We start from the raw sequence: 17,469 nt of genomic DNA, 5'->3' as shown, positions 1-17,469 counted from the left end.
GCGGGCCTCTCACTGTCGTGGTCTCTCCGGTTGCAGAGCACAGGCTCCGGACGCACAGGTTCAGCGGCCATGGCTCACGCGCCCAGCCACTCCGCCGTATGTGGGATCTTCCCGGACCAGGGCGCAAACCCATGTCCCCTGCATCGTCAGGCGGACTCTCAACCACTGTGCCACCAGGGAAGCCCCTTTAGACCTTCTCTTATGTGTACTACCTTTATAACTAAAAAAAGGTATTAAAAATATCAATAGACATGGACTAGCTTTACTACACTTGCATTTTCATAGTTTAGTTTCACACTTTGCTTCTGTGATCCAGCTATGAAGATGGTAACTTGGAAAATTTTTTTATTATAAACTCTAATAAAATGTTAAAAGTGAAAAATAAAAGAGACAAGGTCTAGTTGACCATTTATATTTATAATACCTTTTATATCTTTATATTTTAAAGGTATATTTTATTTTACTATTTTAATAACTTTTGGAATTTCTTTTAAAAATTGTGGTAAAAATATACAGCTTTCAATTTACCATCTTCACCGGTTTTTTTTTTGTTTGTTTGTTTTTTGCTGTACACGGGCCTCTCACTGTTGTGGCCTCTCCCGTTGCGGAGCACAGGCTCTGGACGCACAGGCTCAGCAGCCATGGCTCACAGGCCTAGCCACTCCGCGGCATGTGGGATCTTCCCGGACCGGGGTACGAACCCGTGTCCCCTGCATCAGCAGGCGGACTCCCAACCACTGCACCACCAGGGAAGCCCCATCTTCACCATTTTTAAGTGTACATTTCAGTAGTGTTAAGTATATTCACAGTGTATGTTGTACAACAGATCTCTAGAACTTTCATCTTACAAAATAGAAACTCTGTATCTGTTAGGACTAATTCCCTGCCCCACTCTCCCCAGCCCTTGGCAATCATCTTCCTACTTTCTGTTTCTATGATTTTGAGTACTTTAAATACTTTCTATGAGTGTAACCATACAGTATTTGTCCTTTTGTGACTGGCTACTTGTTGTAGCATGTGACAGGATTTCCCTCCTTTCCAAGGCTGCATAATATTCGATTGTGTGTATATAACACATTTTCTTTCTCCATTCAACTGTTGGTGAACATTTGGGTTGTTCTCACCTCTTGGCTATTGTGAATAATGCAGCTCATATATGAAGGAGTATGCAAATATCTGTTTGAGATCCTGCTTTCAATTCTTTCAGTTATATTCCCAGAAGTGGAATTGGTGGATCATATGGTGATTCTATTTTAATCTTTCTTTAGGAGTCTTCATACTGTTTTCCATAATGACTGCATCATTTTATATTCCTACCAATAGTGCACAAGGACTCCAGTCCTTCCACATCCTCACCAACACTTGTCATTTTCTGTTCTTTTGATAGTGGCCATCCTAATGGATGTAAAGTGATATCTCATTGTGGTTTTGATTTGCATTTCTCTTATGATTAGTGAAGTTGAGCATCTTTTCATATGTTCATTAACCATTTTTTTTGCCTTCTTTGGAGAATTGTCTATCCAAGAACTTTGCCCATTTTTAAATTAGGTTATCTTTGTTGTGTTGTTGAGTGGTAAAAGTTCCTTATATACCCTGGATATTAACCCCTTATCAGATATACAACTTGCAAATATTTTCTCCCATTCAGTAGGCTGTCTTTTCACTCTTGATTGTTTCCTATGATGCACAGTTTCAGAGTTTTATGTAGTTCCATTTGTCTTTTTTTTGTTTTTGTTGCTGATTCCTTTGAACATTGTTATAAAACTAATGAACAAAGTGAGATTGGCTGCCTGCTTTTAATTTTGCTGGACACAATGGGGGTAGAAAACAATAAGCTCAAGGATTTTAATTCCCAGCTTAAGCACTGCATAAATGACATGAGAGCTTCTATGTCTGCCCTGAAAGAGACACTTATTTCCTGTAGCTGCAGAGGTGAGTGTGCTGAAAACCAAACCCAGTATCTAGTGGCTGAATCACAATACAAATTGTTCAGTACACGCCAAAAGAGCTGCTTGATTTTTCCAATTTAAATAGAATCTCGGGAATATGTGTGGGATGGATATTAAGGTTGTGAAATAATGGTAGAAAGAACATAAAGTTGGATTAGGCCACATTTATTGATATGGGTCAACTAATGTTGCAATTTGGGAGTTACAAAGGGCTCTAATTGTTTGTTTCTTCAGTTTGTTGGCTGGCTGAAACATTGACTAAAAAGTAGCTCACGGTAAATGAAGTTGAAATGCCAGACCTGCCTTGGTATACTACAGAGGAAGGGAAAGACTCAAAGAGATTGGAATGTTAGAGTGGGTTTGACATTTAAGACCTGCTCACACACTCTGGGATGTTCCAGAGGACACATCTTTCACTAGTACTCTGGGAAATAAATTTGTGAAGGGTCCCTAGCATCCTTGAAGAGCTCTGTGATTGCTCTTCTCTGTAGACCAGAAAGTACTATGGGAACTGCGGCTACTGAACTGGGAAATCTAAATGTAATGAGGGTAATTGGATCCCAGGGTGGCAGGGGCCAAGTGGTGGCACTCAGTGGCCAAACGTAAGCTGGGTGTGGTTATTAAATGGACAGCAGTCAAAGTAGTGCTCAGAATAGTCTTACTTGCAGAAACCTATGACATTGGTGGGTTGATCATGGCATTCCTAGAACTGAAATACATAGAAAAGTCTACTAAATTTGTACAAGATATGTATAAGTAGAAAAATTCTAGGTCAAGTGATCAAAAGTCTAACTTGAATCATAAAAACAGAGTCATGTCCCCTCAATCAATTCCCATCCTGTTTACAGACCTAGAACTCTTCAAATGAAGGAGAATCTGGGTACCCTTGAGGAAAAACCCTGGTATACTGCCAAAAGTTTATATTGTTAATCTTTCTCTGAGCTTTCCCCAAAGGGACCTACAGCCTTTTACCAGACTGACTGTGCTTTGGGGAAAAGGAAATAATCAGACCTTTCAGAGATCACTGGACATTGGCTCTGAACTGACACCAATTCCAGAAGACCCAAAACATCACTATGGTCCACATCTCAGAATAGGGGCTTATGAAGGTCTGGTGAACAATGGAGTTTTAGTTCAGGTCCATCTCACAGTGGGTCCAGTGGGCCCCCAAATACATCCTGCCATGATTTCTCCAGTTCTGAAATGCATAATTGGAAGAGACATACTCAGCAACTGGCAGAATCCCCATATTAATGTTTCCTGAGATGTAGAATGAGGGCTATTAGGTGGGAAAGACCAAGCGCAAGCCACTAGAACTGCCTCTACCTAGAAAAATAGTAAACCAAAAGCAATACTGCATTTCTGGAGAGACTGCAGAAATCAGTGCCACCATCCAGGACTTGAAGGGTGCATCCCCATGCATTTTGTCTATCTGGCCCGTGCAGAAGACAGATGGATCTTGGAGAATGACAGTGGATTATTGTAAGTTTAACCATTGCAACTGCAGCACCAGATGTGGTTTCACTGCAAAAGCAAATTAACACATCCTCTGGTACCTGGTATGCAGCCATTGATCTGACAAATGCTTTTTTCTTCATATTTGTTAGTAGAGACCACCAACCAGCAAGTCGAGCAATATACCTACACTGTCCTGCCTCAGAGGTACATCAGCCCTCCAGTCCTGTGTCATAACATAATTCACAAGGTCTTGATGTCCTTTCCCTTATACACAACATCACACTGGTTCATTACATTGATAATGTTATGCTGATTGGATCTAGTGAGCAAGGAGTAGTAAGTACTCTGGTAAGATGTTTGTATATTAAAGAGTGGGAAAGAAATCCAACAAAAATTCAGGGGCCTTCTGCCTCATTGAAATGTCTAGGGGTCCAGTGGTGTGGGGCATGTTGAGATATCCTTTCCAAGGTAAAGGATAGGCTGTTCCCTCTGGCTCCCCCTACAACCGAGAAAGAGGTACAACATTTAATGGGCCTCTTTCAGTTTTAGAGGCAACATATTCCTCATTTTGATGTGTTATTCCAGCCTATTACTGAGTGACCCAAAAAGCTGCTAATTTTGAGCAGTGCCCAGAACAAGAGAATGCTGTGCAGGTTGATTACACTGGACCACTTCCATCATGAAAAGGGGCATCATTTTGTTCTTACTGGAATAGACACTCTGAAGACGAATCTACCTTTCCTACATGCAATGCTTCTTTCAAAAGTACCATCCATGGACTTACAGAATACCTATCCACCACTGTGGTATGCCTCACACCATCGATCTGACCAAGGAACTCACGTGACAGTAAGTGAAGTGCAGCAATGAGCCCATGCTCAAGGAATTCCCTGGTCTTATGCTCTCCACCATCTTGAATCATCTGGCTTGATAGAATGGTGGAATGACCTTTCAAAGACTCAGTTACAATGCCATCTAGATGGCAGTACCTTGTAAGATTGGGACAAGGTTTTCCATAAGGCCATATATGCTCTGAATCAGCATCCAATGTGTAATATTTTCTTCCATGGCCAGCATTCATGGATCCAGGAACCAAGGAGTGGAAATGGGAGTGTTACTACTCACTATTACCGCTAACTATACAGTAGCCAAAATTTTGCTTCTTGTTCCCATGACTTTATGCTCTACTGGCCTAGAGGGTTAGTTCTAAAGGGAGGAATGCTTCCACCAGAAGACACAACGATGATTCAATTGAACTGGCAGTTAAGAATGCCACCCAGCCACGTAGGGCTCTTCATGTCTCTGAATTAGCAGGCAAAGAAGTTACTGTACTGACCCTGACTGCCAAGGGGAAATTGAACTACTGCTACACAATGAAGGTAAGGAAGATCGTGTCTAGAATCCAAAAGATCCCTTAGGGTGTTTCTTAGAATTACCGTGCATTGTGATTAAAGTCAATGGAAATCTATAACAATTCGATTCAGGCAGGACTAATGGCTTAGACCCCTCAGGAATGAAGGCTTGTCTCACTCTAATATGCACAGCATATATGCATATGATCAGCTAAGATGCTTGCTGAGGGCAGGGAAAATGGAATGGGTAGTAGAAGATGGTTTAAATACCAGCTACGACTGCATGACCAGTTACGGAAACAAGGGTTGTAATTGTTATAAATGTCTTCTTTACTATGTTATGCTTGTGCTTTTGTATTTATATATGTTAAGCAAATATCTTTGCTTTCTTCCCTCTCTTATCCCCTTATCATATAAGATATATTGACTTTATATCATAGTATTTAAGTATTGTTAACTTACATCATAGTATTTAAGTTATGAGATAACATGGAGAAGAGTATAAGTCACCCAAGGACATTGCATCCTCTTCTAAAGAAAATATAGGTGTGTTTTCAGATGTATGCAGCAGTGTTGGATCATGTTAGAACTATGACCTTGTTATTGTCTTTATTTGAAGATTGAGTATGGTCAAAAAGATTTTAAATCTTAAAAATTTTTCTATTTGTTTTCCAGAGAAATAGAACCAATAGAGAGAAATGGAGTGTGTATGTGTGTGTGCTCGTGTGTGTATAGAAAGAAAAAGATATTTTAAGGAACTGGTTCACACAGAATAGGCAGACAGGGAAGAGTTGCAGTTTGATTCTGAAGGCAGTCTACTGGCAGAATTCCCTCTTTCTCCAGAAAGGTGAATCTTTTTCTATTAAGACTTTCAACAGGTTGGATGAAGCTCACGCACATTAAGGAGGGTAATATGCTTCACTCAAAGTCTACTGATTTAAATGGTATCATATCTAGAGGGAAGAGATATGGGAACATATGTATATGTATAACTGATTCACTTTGTTATAAAGCAGAAACTGACACACCATTGTAAACCAATTATACTCCAATAAAGACGTAAAAAAAAAAATTACCTTCACAGAAACATTAGAACATTATCTGGGTACCGTGACCTAAATAAGTTGACACATCAAATTAACCATCACAAGGCCACCCCTTGTCAACTTGACACCCATACACATCTCCAGAAGATCCCTGTTAATGGGCGCACAATGTACAAAGATGTGATCTCTGACGACAATATATAAGGGGAGAGATGGAGATGTATAGGAACACAGTGTTTGGATTCCATTGAAATGTTGTCAGAATTATAAAAACTAGAATTTTATCAGTTTAAGATGGTAATTGTAATCTCCATGGTAACCACTAAGAAAATGGCTAAAAAATACACAGAAAAGGAAAAAAGGGAATTGAAATAGTACTAAAAAAAATCAATCAAATTTTTAAAAAGGCAGTAATGGAGAAATTAAGGAACAAAATACATAAGACATAAAGAAATTAAATACCTAAGACCAGAAGTAAGTTTTACCTTATCAGTAATAGTGTTAAATGTAAATAATTTAAACTCTCCAATTAAAAGGTAGAGATGGTCAGACTGGGGAAAGAAAAACCAAAACCATAATTCTTCTACATGTTGTCTGTGAGTTCCCTGATTTATTTTTATCAATATTGAATATACTCGAGGGCTTCCCTGGTGGCACAGTGGTTGAGAGTCCGCCTACCGATGCAGGGGACACGGTTTCGTGCCCCGGTCCGGGAAGATCCCACATGCCGCGGAGCGGCTGGGCCCGTGAGCCATGGCTGCTGAGCCTGCGTGTCCGGAGCCTGTGCTCCGCAACGGGAGAGGCCACAGCAGTGGGAGGCCCGCGTACCACAAAAAAAAAAAAAAAGAATATACTCTAAAAACCCTACCTTACAGAAAACTTAATAATGTATTATCATGATAACAATTTATATCAATGATAAAAATGTGATTATTTAATAATGGTGCTGGGGCAACTAAGAAGACTACTGGAAAACAATGAAATGTCTTTCTTACTCTCTTCTTATAAGAAAATAAAATCTGGGTGAATCAATGACTTAATTATAAAATAGAAAATAACAAAACTACTGCAAATATATATGAGAAATTTCTCTTACAATTTTATAAAGAGAAAGAATTATCTCAGTATATCCCTCATCCTTCCTAATCTGCTCTGTTCACCACCATATTAAAGCCCACCCATCTTGACCCCGGACCACAGCAACAGGTGCTGGAAGCCCTTGTGCATTTACAGTTTCGTTTTTGTGTTTGTTTGGGGCTAAGCTCTTCCCTGTCCACATCCTGACACTTTGACAAGCCCACACTGAACATCAAATGGAAAGGCACAAGAGTCTTTCTTATGATGCTCATGGAAATGCACAGTCTTAAAGGGTTTTTAAGCACCCCTCAGTACTACTCTTGCCAGCTCCGGAAGCCCTTGTGCAGAAAATCAACTTCTAACTCACTTTCCTTCCTGGGGTAAAGGAAACACGTGCAAAGCAAAAACCCCAGTCAACCACCCTGCCAGGCATGGTTTCTGCTGTTTTCCTGTGGCTCATAGAACCACATGGAACAGACATCACACCAGGTAGAAGAACCAGGGGTGCACTTCACAGACATGCCCTGGAAGGCTCTCCACCTGTTTCTGGTCTTGCCCCCTTTCAATCCAAGAGTGTGCTCTTATCGCATTGGTCCTCTGCCTAAAACAAACCTGATTCCTTCAGTCTTTCGCTTAAAACTTTTTGGAGTTGTCCCTCACTAACAAAATAAAACCCATGCTCCCTCCACGGTGTCCAGGACCCTGTGTGATCTCCTCCCACCTGTCCTGTTGACCTCTCCACCCTCCACTCACCCCAGCTGCCCCCTAGCTTTGCTAAAACAAGCCCAGCCCTGCCCCTTGGGGTGACAGTTCCCGGGGGCCCCCTCAGGAGCACTCTACCTGGCTCTCTGCACCAAAGTCACCAACCCCAGGAGGCCTTACCAACACCATCTCTGTCCCACCCATCACTCAATTATCCTCACAGTTCCTAGCTCATCTCTCTGACTGTCACGTTTGTCCATCTGTCTGGGTGTCATCCTAGGAGGAGTGTTCCAGGAGGGCGGGGGCCTCACGTCCTCCACTAGCACAGCGCCTGGCACACGGAAGACTTCCAGTAAATGCCTGTGGAATAAGAACCAGGAACTGCAGGAATCAGAAGACCAGAAGGACATGAAGATAAGGCAGACAAGGGTCAGGTAAGGGTTGGAGATCAGTCGTAGAATTTACCTGGGGGACACAACTCCCAGAAGCTGCGCCTCCATCCCTGTGGGGCAGCTAATTGTTGGTGAACTCCATCCTTCCCTGTGGGCATGATTGAGGCAGCTGTGACCTATAGGGACAAAACAGGGACAGGCATGAGTGGCTTCCAGACTCTCACCCCTCCCAGAATCCATTCCACAATCCTTTCACCTCACCTCCAAAACTAAGCAGAACTTACACCTTTCTCCCAGCTCCAAAGTCTTAAATATTCTTCAGTATTTATGTTTGAACTTTCATGATTTGGGGCTAGCCAAGTAACATACCCTTGAAAAACTCTCCTTTATCCTTTTCTCTTATAGAAGAAAACGTGTTTATTCTAGAAAATAGGAGGAGGTAAAATTTTTATAAGGATACAAAAACTATATATGATCCCCTCATCTTAGAAATAGCATCCATTAATGTTTTGTCTCATTTAGTTCCACTATTTCACCATATGTGTGAATATTCTCTTTCTTTTACATACACACACACATTTACGAATGAGGGTTATATAATATGCAAACTTAAAAATATCAGGATACAGAGTCAAACATTAAATAATTTTTTGTTCACCAAATATTGATTAAATGATGAATTTCTGGTTTAAAAAGGTGCCTCAGACATCTAGACCAATAGAATAGAACAGATAGCCCAGAAATAGACTGTTGCATATATGGTCAAATGACTTGACAAGGAGTACCAAAATCATTTAATGGAGAAAGGACAATCTTGGGGAAACTGGATATCCATATGCAAAAATATGAACTTGGACCCTTACTTAACACCGTATACAAAAATTAACTCAAAATGGATCACAGATAGAAACATAAGAGTTAAAGCTATAAAACACTTAGGAGAAAACATAGGGGCAGTTCTTCATGAACTGGAATTTGGAAATGACTTCTTGGATATGACACCAAAAGCACAGGCAACATGAAAGAAATAGATAAATTGTGCTAACATCAAAATTTTAAACTTCTGTGCATCAAAAAAAACACAATTAACAGAGTGAAAGGGCAACGCACAGAATGGGAGAAATGTTTGCAAATCATATATCTGATAAGGGGTTAATATCCAGAATATATAAAGAACTCCTACAACACAACAACAATAATAATAATAAACAACCATTTTAAAATAAGTAAAAGATTTGAATAGATGTTTTTCCAGAGAAGATGTACAAATGGCCAATAAGCACATGAAAAGATGCTCAACATCACGCATCATTAGGGAAATGCAAATCAAAACCACAATGAGGTACCACTGCACATCCATTAGGATGGCCACTATTAAAAAAAGAAAGAAAAAAAGAAACCCATAAACTACAAGTGTTGGCAAAGATGTGGAGAAATTGGAAGTCTTGTGCACTGTTGGTGGGAATGTAAAATGATGCAGCCCCTATGGAAAACAGTTTCCATAAAATTTGGGGGTTTCTCAAAAAACTAAAAATAAAATTACTATATGATCTAGCAATGTCATCTCTGGGTATATATCCAAAAGAATTGAAAGCAAGGTCTCAGAGGGTTATTTGTACACCCATGTTCATAGCACCATTATTCACAATAGCCAAAAGATGGAAGTAACCCAAATGTCCATCAGTGGATGAATGGATAAACAATGTGGTATATACATAAAATGGAATATTATTCACCTTAAAAAAGAAGGAAATTCTGGCACATGCTACAACACGGATGAACCTGAGGACACTATCCTAAGTGAAATAAGCCAATCACCAAAATACCATATGATTCCGTTTACATGAGGTCCCTAGAGTAGTCAAATTCATGGAGAAAGTAGAATGGCCATTGCCGGGGTCTGGGTAGAGGGGAGAATTTGGATGTTGTTGTTTAATGAGTAGAGAGTTTCAGTTTTGCAAAATGAAAATAGCTCTAGAGATTGGTTGCACAACAATGAGAATATAGTTAATGCTAGTGAACTATACACTGAAAAATGGTTAAGATGGTGAATTTTATGCGATGTATACTTTACCACAATTTTAAAAAAAAATTTAAGGTGCCTGACAAGCTGTCCCTAATGGAACCTGTCCAGGATCTATTAAATACCAGAGAGTCACAGAAAAGTGACAATTTGTGTCACAGTCTCTGAGCTATAAATGACATAAGAGCAATTGGAGAAATTTGAATGAGGTCCGCGAATTAGATGGTAATGTGTCGATGTTAATGTTCTGATTTGAAGGTTGTATTGTGGCTATGGGGGAGAATGTTCCTGTTTGTAGGGAGTACACACCAAAGTGTTCAGGAATGATATTCATCATGTTAGCATCTAGTTTTCAGATGGTCAGGATAAAGGGTTTTGTACAGTATATGCAAATTTTCTGTAATTTTGAGTGTTTTAATAAATTAAGAAAATATGTCAGAATAAAAATACAGCACCCTCCCCAGGACACAAAGGAGGTGAGCCTAGGGTTGGCCTCAGCATCCTGCCTAAGGACAGTTTCCAGGCTGAAGCTCAGGAAGGGACCCGACAGAGACCCCGTGGCCTCTTAAGGGAGTGAGAGGAGTTCCAGGAGGCTGAATGCAGGGCGAGAACTGGAGAAGAAAAGCTGCCCAGAGAGAGCTCTGGAGACGTGCAGAGGGGCCCATCCAGTGTGTGGGTGAGTGCTCATCTGTGCACGCGCGGGAGGGACCCACCCCCGGCTGAGAAGAGACCGCTAGAAACCAGCCGGCTGACAAGGATCGAGGCTCGCCCGGGGCTGGCACTGTTCATGCTGCCATTAACCAGAGTGGACAGACTGCATAATAGGGGTGCTGCCTAGATATCAGTGGTTAACTACTATGTCCTTTGTAGTTAATGAATTTAATGCCCAAATAAGGCAAGTGTAGCCCAGGCATCGAACTTAAAAGCAAATATTGGAAGATCGAACTGATATTCAATTTTCTTTACTATGACTGGAACAATATCCAGCCCTCTTTAAAAGAACACAACAAAAATGAATACCTAAGAAAACAAAATTCACAATCTGTATCACTTAATAAAAAGTGACAGAGCAGGAAGCAGGAAAACATCAGAATAAGTAGGAAAAATTCAATCAATAGAAATTGTAGAAAGTGACAGAGACCATTGAATTAATCCACAAAGACTATAAAACAGCTATTTGAATCTTATACTCAGGGACATAAAAGAATAAAATGAACACAATCAGGAGAGAGATGGATGACATATAAAAGACAAACAAACAAACAAGAGCCAAATGGAACTTCTAGAAATTTAAAAAGTAACCATATCTGTAATGACAGATATAGTGATCGGGATTGGAACAACTAGATGTCCACATGCAAAAAACAAATCTAGATACAGACCTCAGGAAGGAAAGAATACCTGCCATCTAGCAGCCTTCACCTGCGGCCACCTGTGGCCTGAGGAAGCTCAGGATGTGAAAACCCTGAGGAAACTCAGGATTTGAAAACACAGGATTCTGGCCCCAGATAGGTTAGGTGCATACTAAAGGAATGATTTCCGTGAGACCTGACTCTTGCATCTTCCCATACATAGAAAGGTGCTAAATTCCTTAACTTGGGATATCTGGGTTTTCTTTCATTAACAATAATCTTTTGATGTTCCCAACTACCTGCCCTTTGTTGCAAACTCCTATATATCCTAGCTTCCCCTTCGCCTCCTCCGAGCAGTTCTCTCAGGGTTACTTGAGATGCTGCCTCCTGGGCTTGAAGTCCTAAAAATTCCCACCGAGGGACTTCCCTGGCGGTCCAGTGGTTAAGACTCCATGCTTCCAATGCAGGGGGCGTGGGTTTGATAACTGGTCAGGGAACTAAGATCCCACATGCCATGCGGCATGGCCAAAACCAAATAAATAAATTAAATTAAATAAAAATTCCCGCTGAATAAAACATAACTCTCAACTTTCAGGTTGTGATTTTTTTTTTTGTTTTTCGTACGTGGGCCTCTCACTGTTATGGCCTCTCCCGTTGCGGAGCACAGTCTCCGGACACGCAGGCTTAGCGGCCATGGCTCACGGGCCCAGCCGCTCCGCGGCATGTGGGATCCTCCCAGACCGGGGCACGAACCCGTGTCCCCTGCATCGGCAGGCAGACTCTCAACCACTGTGCCACCAGGGAAGCCCCTGGAAGGCAGATTTTTAACCACTGGACCACCAGGGAAGTCCCTGGTGATGACTTTCTAGATACAACTACCAAAGGCATGATCCATGAAAGAAATAACCGATAAGCTGGATTTCATTAAAGTTAAATTCTGCTTTGAAAAAAACAATATCAAAAGAATGAGAAGTCAAGTAACAGACTGGGAGAAAGTATTTGCAAAAGATACATCTAAAAAGGACTGTTTTCCAGGGGCTTCCCTGGTGGCGCAGTGGTTGAGAGTCCACCTGCCGATGCAGGGGACACAGGTTCGTGCCCCGGTCCGGGAAGATCCCACGTGCCGCAGAGCGATTAGGCCCGTGAGCCATGGCTGCTGAGCCTGCGCGCCCGGAGCCTGTGCTCCACAACGGGAGAGACCACAACAGTGAGAGGCCCACATACTGCACAAAAAAAAAAATTAAAAATAAATAAATAAAAAAATAAAAAGGACTGTTTTCCAAAATATACAAAGAACTTAAAAAAACCTCAACAATAAGAAAACAAACAACTCTGTTAAAAAATGGACAAAAGACCTTAACAGATACCTCACCAAAGAATATACAGATGGCCAATAAGCATACAAAAAGTTGATCCACATCATATGTCATCACGGAAATACAAAGTAAAACACTAATGAGATGCTGTACACACCTATAAGAATGGCCAAAACCTGGACACTGACAACACCAAATGCTGATGAAGAGGTGGAGCAACAGGAACTCTCAATTACTGCTGGTAAAAATGCAAATGGAAGAGCCACTTTGAAGATAGTTTTGTGGTTTCTTGCAAAACCAAACATACTCTTACCATATAATCCAGCAATTGTGCTCCTTTGTATTTACCCAAATGACTTGAAAATGTATGGCCACACAAAAACGTGAACACAGATGTTTATAGCAGCTTTTTTCACAATTGCCCAAACTTGGAAACAACCAAGATTTCCTTCAGTAGGTGAATCGATAAATAAACTGTGGTACATCCAGACAATGGAATGTTATTCAGGCCAGAAAAGAAATAAGCTATCAAGCCATGAAAAGACATGGAGGAACCTCAAATGCATATCACTAAGTGAAAGAAGCCAATCTGAAAAAGCTACATACTGTATGAATCCAATGACATGACATTCTGGAAAAGGCAAAACTATGGAGACAGTAAAAAGATCAATGGTTTCCAGCAGTTGGGGGCCAGGGAGGAATGAATAGGCAAAGCACAGAGGATTTTTAGGGCAGTGAAAATACTCTGTATGATACCGTAACAATAGTATACATTTGTCCAAGCTCATAGAACTTACAGCGCTAAGCGTGAACCATAATATAAATTATAAATTTATATTTATAAATTTATGGTTTATATAACTATAAACCATAATATAATATAAATTATGAACTTTGGGTGATTAGAATGTGTCAGTGTCGGTTCACTGGTTATAACACATGTACCACTCTGGTGGGTATGTTGATAATGGAGGAGACCATGTATGTGTCGGGACAGGGGGTATACGGGGAATCTATGTACCTTCCTTCAATTTTATTTTGACTCTAAAACTGCTCTAAAAGAATAAAGTCTTAAAAACAAAACAAACAAACAGCATGATAATACACACACACACACACAAAGGAAAAAAATGTACTGGATGGGGTTAACAGCAGATTAGGATGTGTAGAAAATCAGTGAACTTGGAGAGAAAGCAATAGAAACTATTCAAAATGAGAGAGAAATAAAACAGATCCGAAGTTGAGAGCATTTGGGCTCACCAGGCCCAAGGCCCTGCACTGCCATCCCGACACCACCTGACGTTGGGCTCCTCTAAGTTCCTCCATGACCCCCCCAGCACAGCACTCCACCCTGTGCTTCAGAAGCTCCTGCCCCACCCCAGGGAGCCCACAGCACAGTGCCAATACATGCAGGTGGCAGCCACTGCGGGGCTGGGGGGTGGGAGACCACGTACCCTGTGGCCCTCCCAGCACCAGCGTGACCGACACCAGCCCTGAGGATGGGATTCGTCCTCCCACACAGCCTCACATAGCGCCCACACAGCTCTGAGCAGCTTCAGAGGGCCCTGCAGACGTTCACTTCCTCCCGTTTTACAGCAGGAAGCAGGGGTACACAGGGTCCCAGAGCTGGAAGGAGCAGAGCAGGCCTGCAGTCTCCAGCTGCAGTCCCAAGACTCCTGTGGCCTGACTGAGCCTCTGAACCTCACAGTTCCCACTTTGAAAGAGAGAGAAACCTGGGGTAGAAGACCTACAACAGAAATGGGGCCCCATCACATGTGCAGAACAGGGACCTGGGTGAGGACCAAGCTCAGCTCTGCAGCTCATCTCATGTCATCCTTCCAAGAGCCCAAAGACATGGGCCTCATCTCATGCCAGGCAGGGCTGGGGGCAGTAACTGGCCCTGGGTGACACCATTCAAGTGCAGAGCTGGGACCGCTGTCCCCCTGTCCCCTCCCCTGCTGCCTAACCTGCGGTCTCCTGGCCACCCACTCCCAGTCTCAGAAATCTCCTGGATCCTTGAAAATCTCTACTGGCACCGAGGAATCAAAACCACAGCACTGTGGTGCCCCATATTTACTTTAGACAAGCAGAGAAGTAAAGTTCAGTGTGGCAAGGGTGCAGGGAAACAGGCATACTTGTGGACACTTGATGTGAGTTAAAATGGTCTGGCCTTTTTTTTGAGGACAGTTTGCCATTATATATAACGAAAGTATAATATTACCTAACCCATTGACACAACAATTTCACTTCCAAGGAGTTACCCAGTAGACGGTACACATGCATGTATGACACATACAAAGGTATATACTACAGTACAGTTGGAATTAGCAAAAAAAAAAAAAAAAAGATATAATCTAGAAAGATATTCATGAAAGACAAGAATGAAATAAACTGGTTCACCCACATCTGCTTTACCTATACAATAAAATGTTATGCTGTTAAAAAGAATAGGATAAATCCGCATGTACTGACCTGAGACATCTAACGGAATTTGTTATTAACTCAGAATATAACAAAAGTGATCATGACTGTAAATGCATTTTTAAAAAAGCCATGAGAAGGGATGAGAACGGGAGTTTGGGATGTCAGAGGCCTAGGTCTCACATTCCCCAAACCATCAAGATCATATTTTGACCTTGTCTACACAGGTATTCTCACATTCACCTGGAAAAACACCTGTTGTACTAAAGTGATTCATTCATGCAGCAGCCTTAAACATGGGTCTCGTCTAGTATAGACTAATTTTTTAAAAAATTAATTCTGTAATCATTTTGTGATTATATGTTATTGCGTCTCTGAATTTTGAATTAATTTGTTAAATGAAAGTACTTAAAACTTCATGACACCTGTAATGTTGGTTTCACATTTAATTTTTTTTTTTTTTTAAACATATAAGGAACCTGGAACATGCAGGGGTGGAGCCTTTCCACTTGAAGTGTCTTTAGGATGTGCATCACCATGGGTTTTCCTGTTTGCATCACCCACCTCTAAGGAAGGAGGGGCGGCTCCAGTTCCTGGCTGCCTGATGGTCATTTAAGGGCAGCCTCGCAGGCAATGTGACTAGAAGGAACTGGGAACCTCCTTCCTGTTGAAACTCAAGGGTCAGAACAAAACGTGTGGAAGGCAGCCTTCTTCTTGGGCTGCTGTTTAATCAATTTGCCATGAATATGTTTTAGAATTTAAGCATAAGTGTAAAATAGTAAAAAGAAAGAAAGAAAAGACAGCCAATCTCTCTGTCGCTCCAGGCAGCTTGCCAGGGAGTTTCCAGCTTGACACTGCCCGCTCCAATGCCTGGAATACACTTCTGAGACCGCTCAGAAGGCCAGCCGGGCCGCGGACCGGGAAGGGGAGCGCGAGCTCTTCTCCCTCTGGGCCCGGGTCGGTCCTGCCGGGCCGTGACCCTGTTCCTTCCCCCGATTCTGCCCACTGTTGGTCCTGCGCGGGTGACCCGGGCAGGCACCCAGCCATGTCCGCCTGCCCACTCCCCCCACCCCGCTCCCTCCCCCGCTTCTGCCGCCCCCTCCCAGCCACCAGGCGATCCTTCCCCCCAGCCAGGACCCGCGGCGGGGACTCACCGATAGCAGGGCACCCCAGACGACAAAGATGAGAGCCAAGGGCCCCCGGAGCCGAGGCCTGGGACCGGGGGGGCGCCCTGCTCGGGAGCCCGAGGCGGCCGGTGGGCTCTGTCCCCGCTGCCCCGTGCTGTCGCGGGGCGCTCGCTGTCCCAGCCGCCGCGGCGTGACAGCCTGCAGAGCCATCAGGAAGCAACAGTGTCTTTCGTGGGGCTCTGGATCGTCCCTGCCGCCCGTGGGGTGTGCGGGAGCTCACTCTTGTCTCTCTCTTTACTCTCTTGGGAGGGTGGACCGTCCTGACTTTTGTACTCGGCGGCGTTGAGTCACCTGGGCGGGGCAAAGAACGGAAGCCAGCTAGCGAATAGGCACACCGTTGTTGAAACACGTGATGTGTTGGCAGAGAGGCTCTGAATAAAAGGCCGTCGTCTTCTAGGTACACCTCCGGAAGGTGGGGGGCTGGACATAGAACTAACCCTCTGGCTACCCTGGGCACGTGGTTTGTTTCTGGATCCTGTCCTTCCCAGGACAGGCACAGAAGGTGGTGGTGAGGAGTTTGGGGGGACGAAGTGGGAGCTGACCACTCCCAGAAACTGTGCCCTCAGCTGTGACCAGGGTAGTGAGGTTGAGTCCGAACCCAGGACCTGTCCTGATCCCGTCCCCTTTCCAGAGCCAAAGCCTCCCGTGTTTATAAACTCTGAACTAACCTGCCCTGACTTTGGCGTTTTCCTCACACGGCTACTCCCTCACCCGCCCCCCCACCCCACCACCGCCACCGCAAGAGTCTCATTGACTGAGTTGATATGTTTCACTGCACCCAGGGTCACTTTGCAGCTCTGTCCCAGTGCGAAGCTTCTTGGTCAGGGCCTTGATCTTAGCATCTCTGTAGCCAGGTGTCTGGCTGGAGCAGACACTCAATGAACAGGTGAGTCGACCGAATGAAGTTCACAGAGGCATTGATCGCTGGGTCTGAATTCAGGTCACCATTAGGCTTCCGACCTCCCCCATCACCACCTTGCATGTTCTGGTAGTTTCAGGTCCATCATCTGACTTTCACACTCAGGACTTCATGTTATCTTGTCTCAGCCCTACTGCTCCTGCAGTCAGGCAAGCTGGAGGAACCCATTTCAGCCTTTCTTCAGGATTTTCCTTCCCTGTAGATTCCATAAAGCCCTTGGGAAACAGAAGTGCTGGAGACTAATTGGCACATTAAACCAAATGGGCCAAGAGGGG

At 43.1% G+C, this 17,469-nt stretch overlaps 1 protein-coding gene across 2 annotated transcripts in view; it reads right to left on the bottom strand.

The window, feature by feature from the left end:
• LOC307188481 (tumor necrosis factor receptor superfamily member 10B-like) overlaps positions 1–16,590 on the bottom strand; it is a 47,189-nt gene extending 30,599 nt beyond the window's left edge. For both annotated transcript variants that reach the window (XM_079925624.1, XM_079925625.1), the window contains exons 1-2: positions 16,243–16,590; positions 8,050–8,152 (exon numbers count right to left, since the gene is read on the bottom strand). In XM_079925624.1, coding sequence (XP_079781750.1) covers positions 8,050–8,152; positions 16,243–16,425 — 286 coding nt within the window. In that variant the 5' untranslated portion in view covers positions 16,426–16,590. The remainder of the gene's footprint in view (positions 1–8,049; positions 8,153–16,242) is intronic.
• Between the last annotated feature and the right edge of the window lie 879 nt (positions 16,591–17,469).

Source organism: Stenella coeruleoalba (genome assembly GCF_951394435.1).
Source record: "Stenella coeruleoalba genome assembly, chromosome: 7".
Lineage (NCBI taxonomy): Eukaryota > Metazoa > Chordata > Mammalia > Artiodactyla > Delphinidae > Stenella > Stenella coeruleoalba.
The sequence above is the reverse complement of the archived record's forward strand: the minus strand, read 5'-3'. Positions and strand labels throughout refer to the sequence as shown.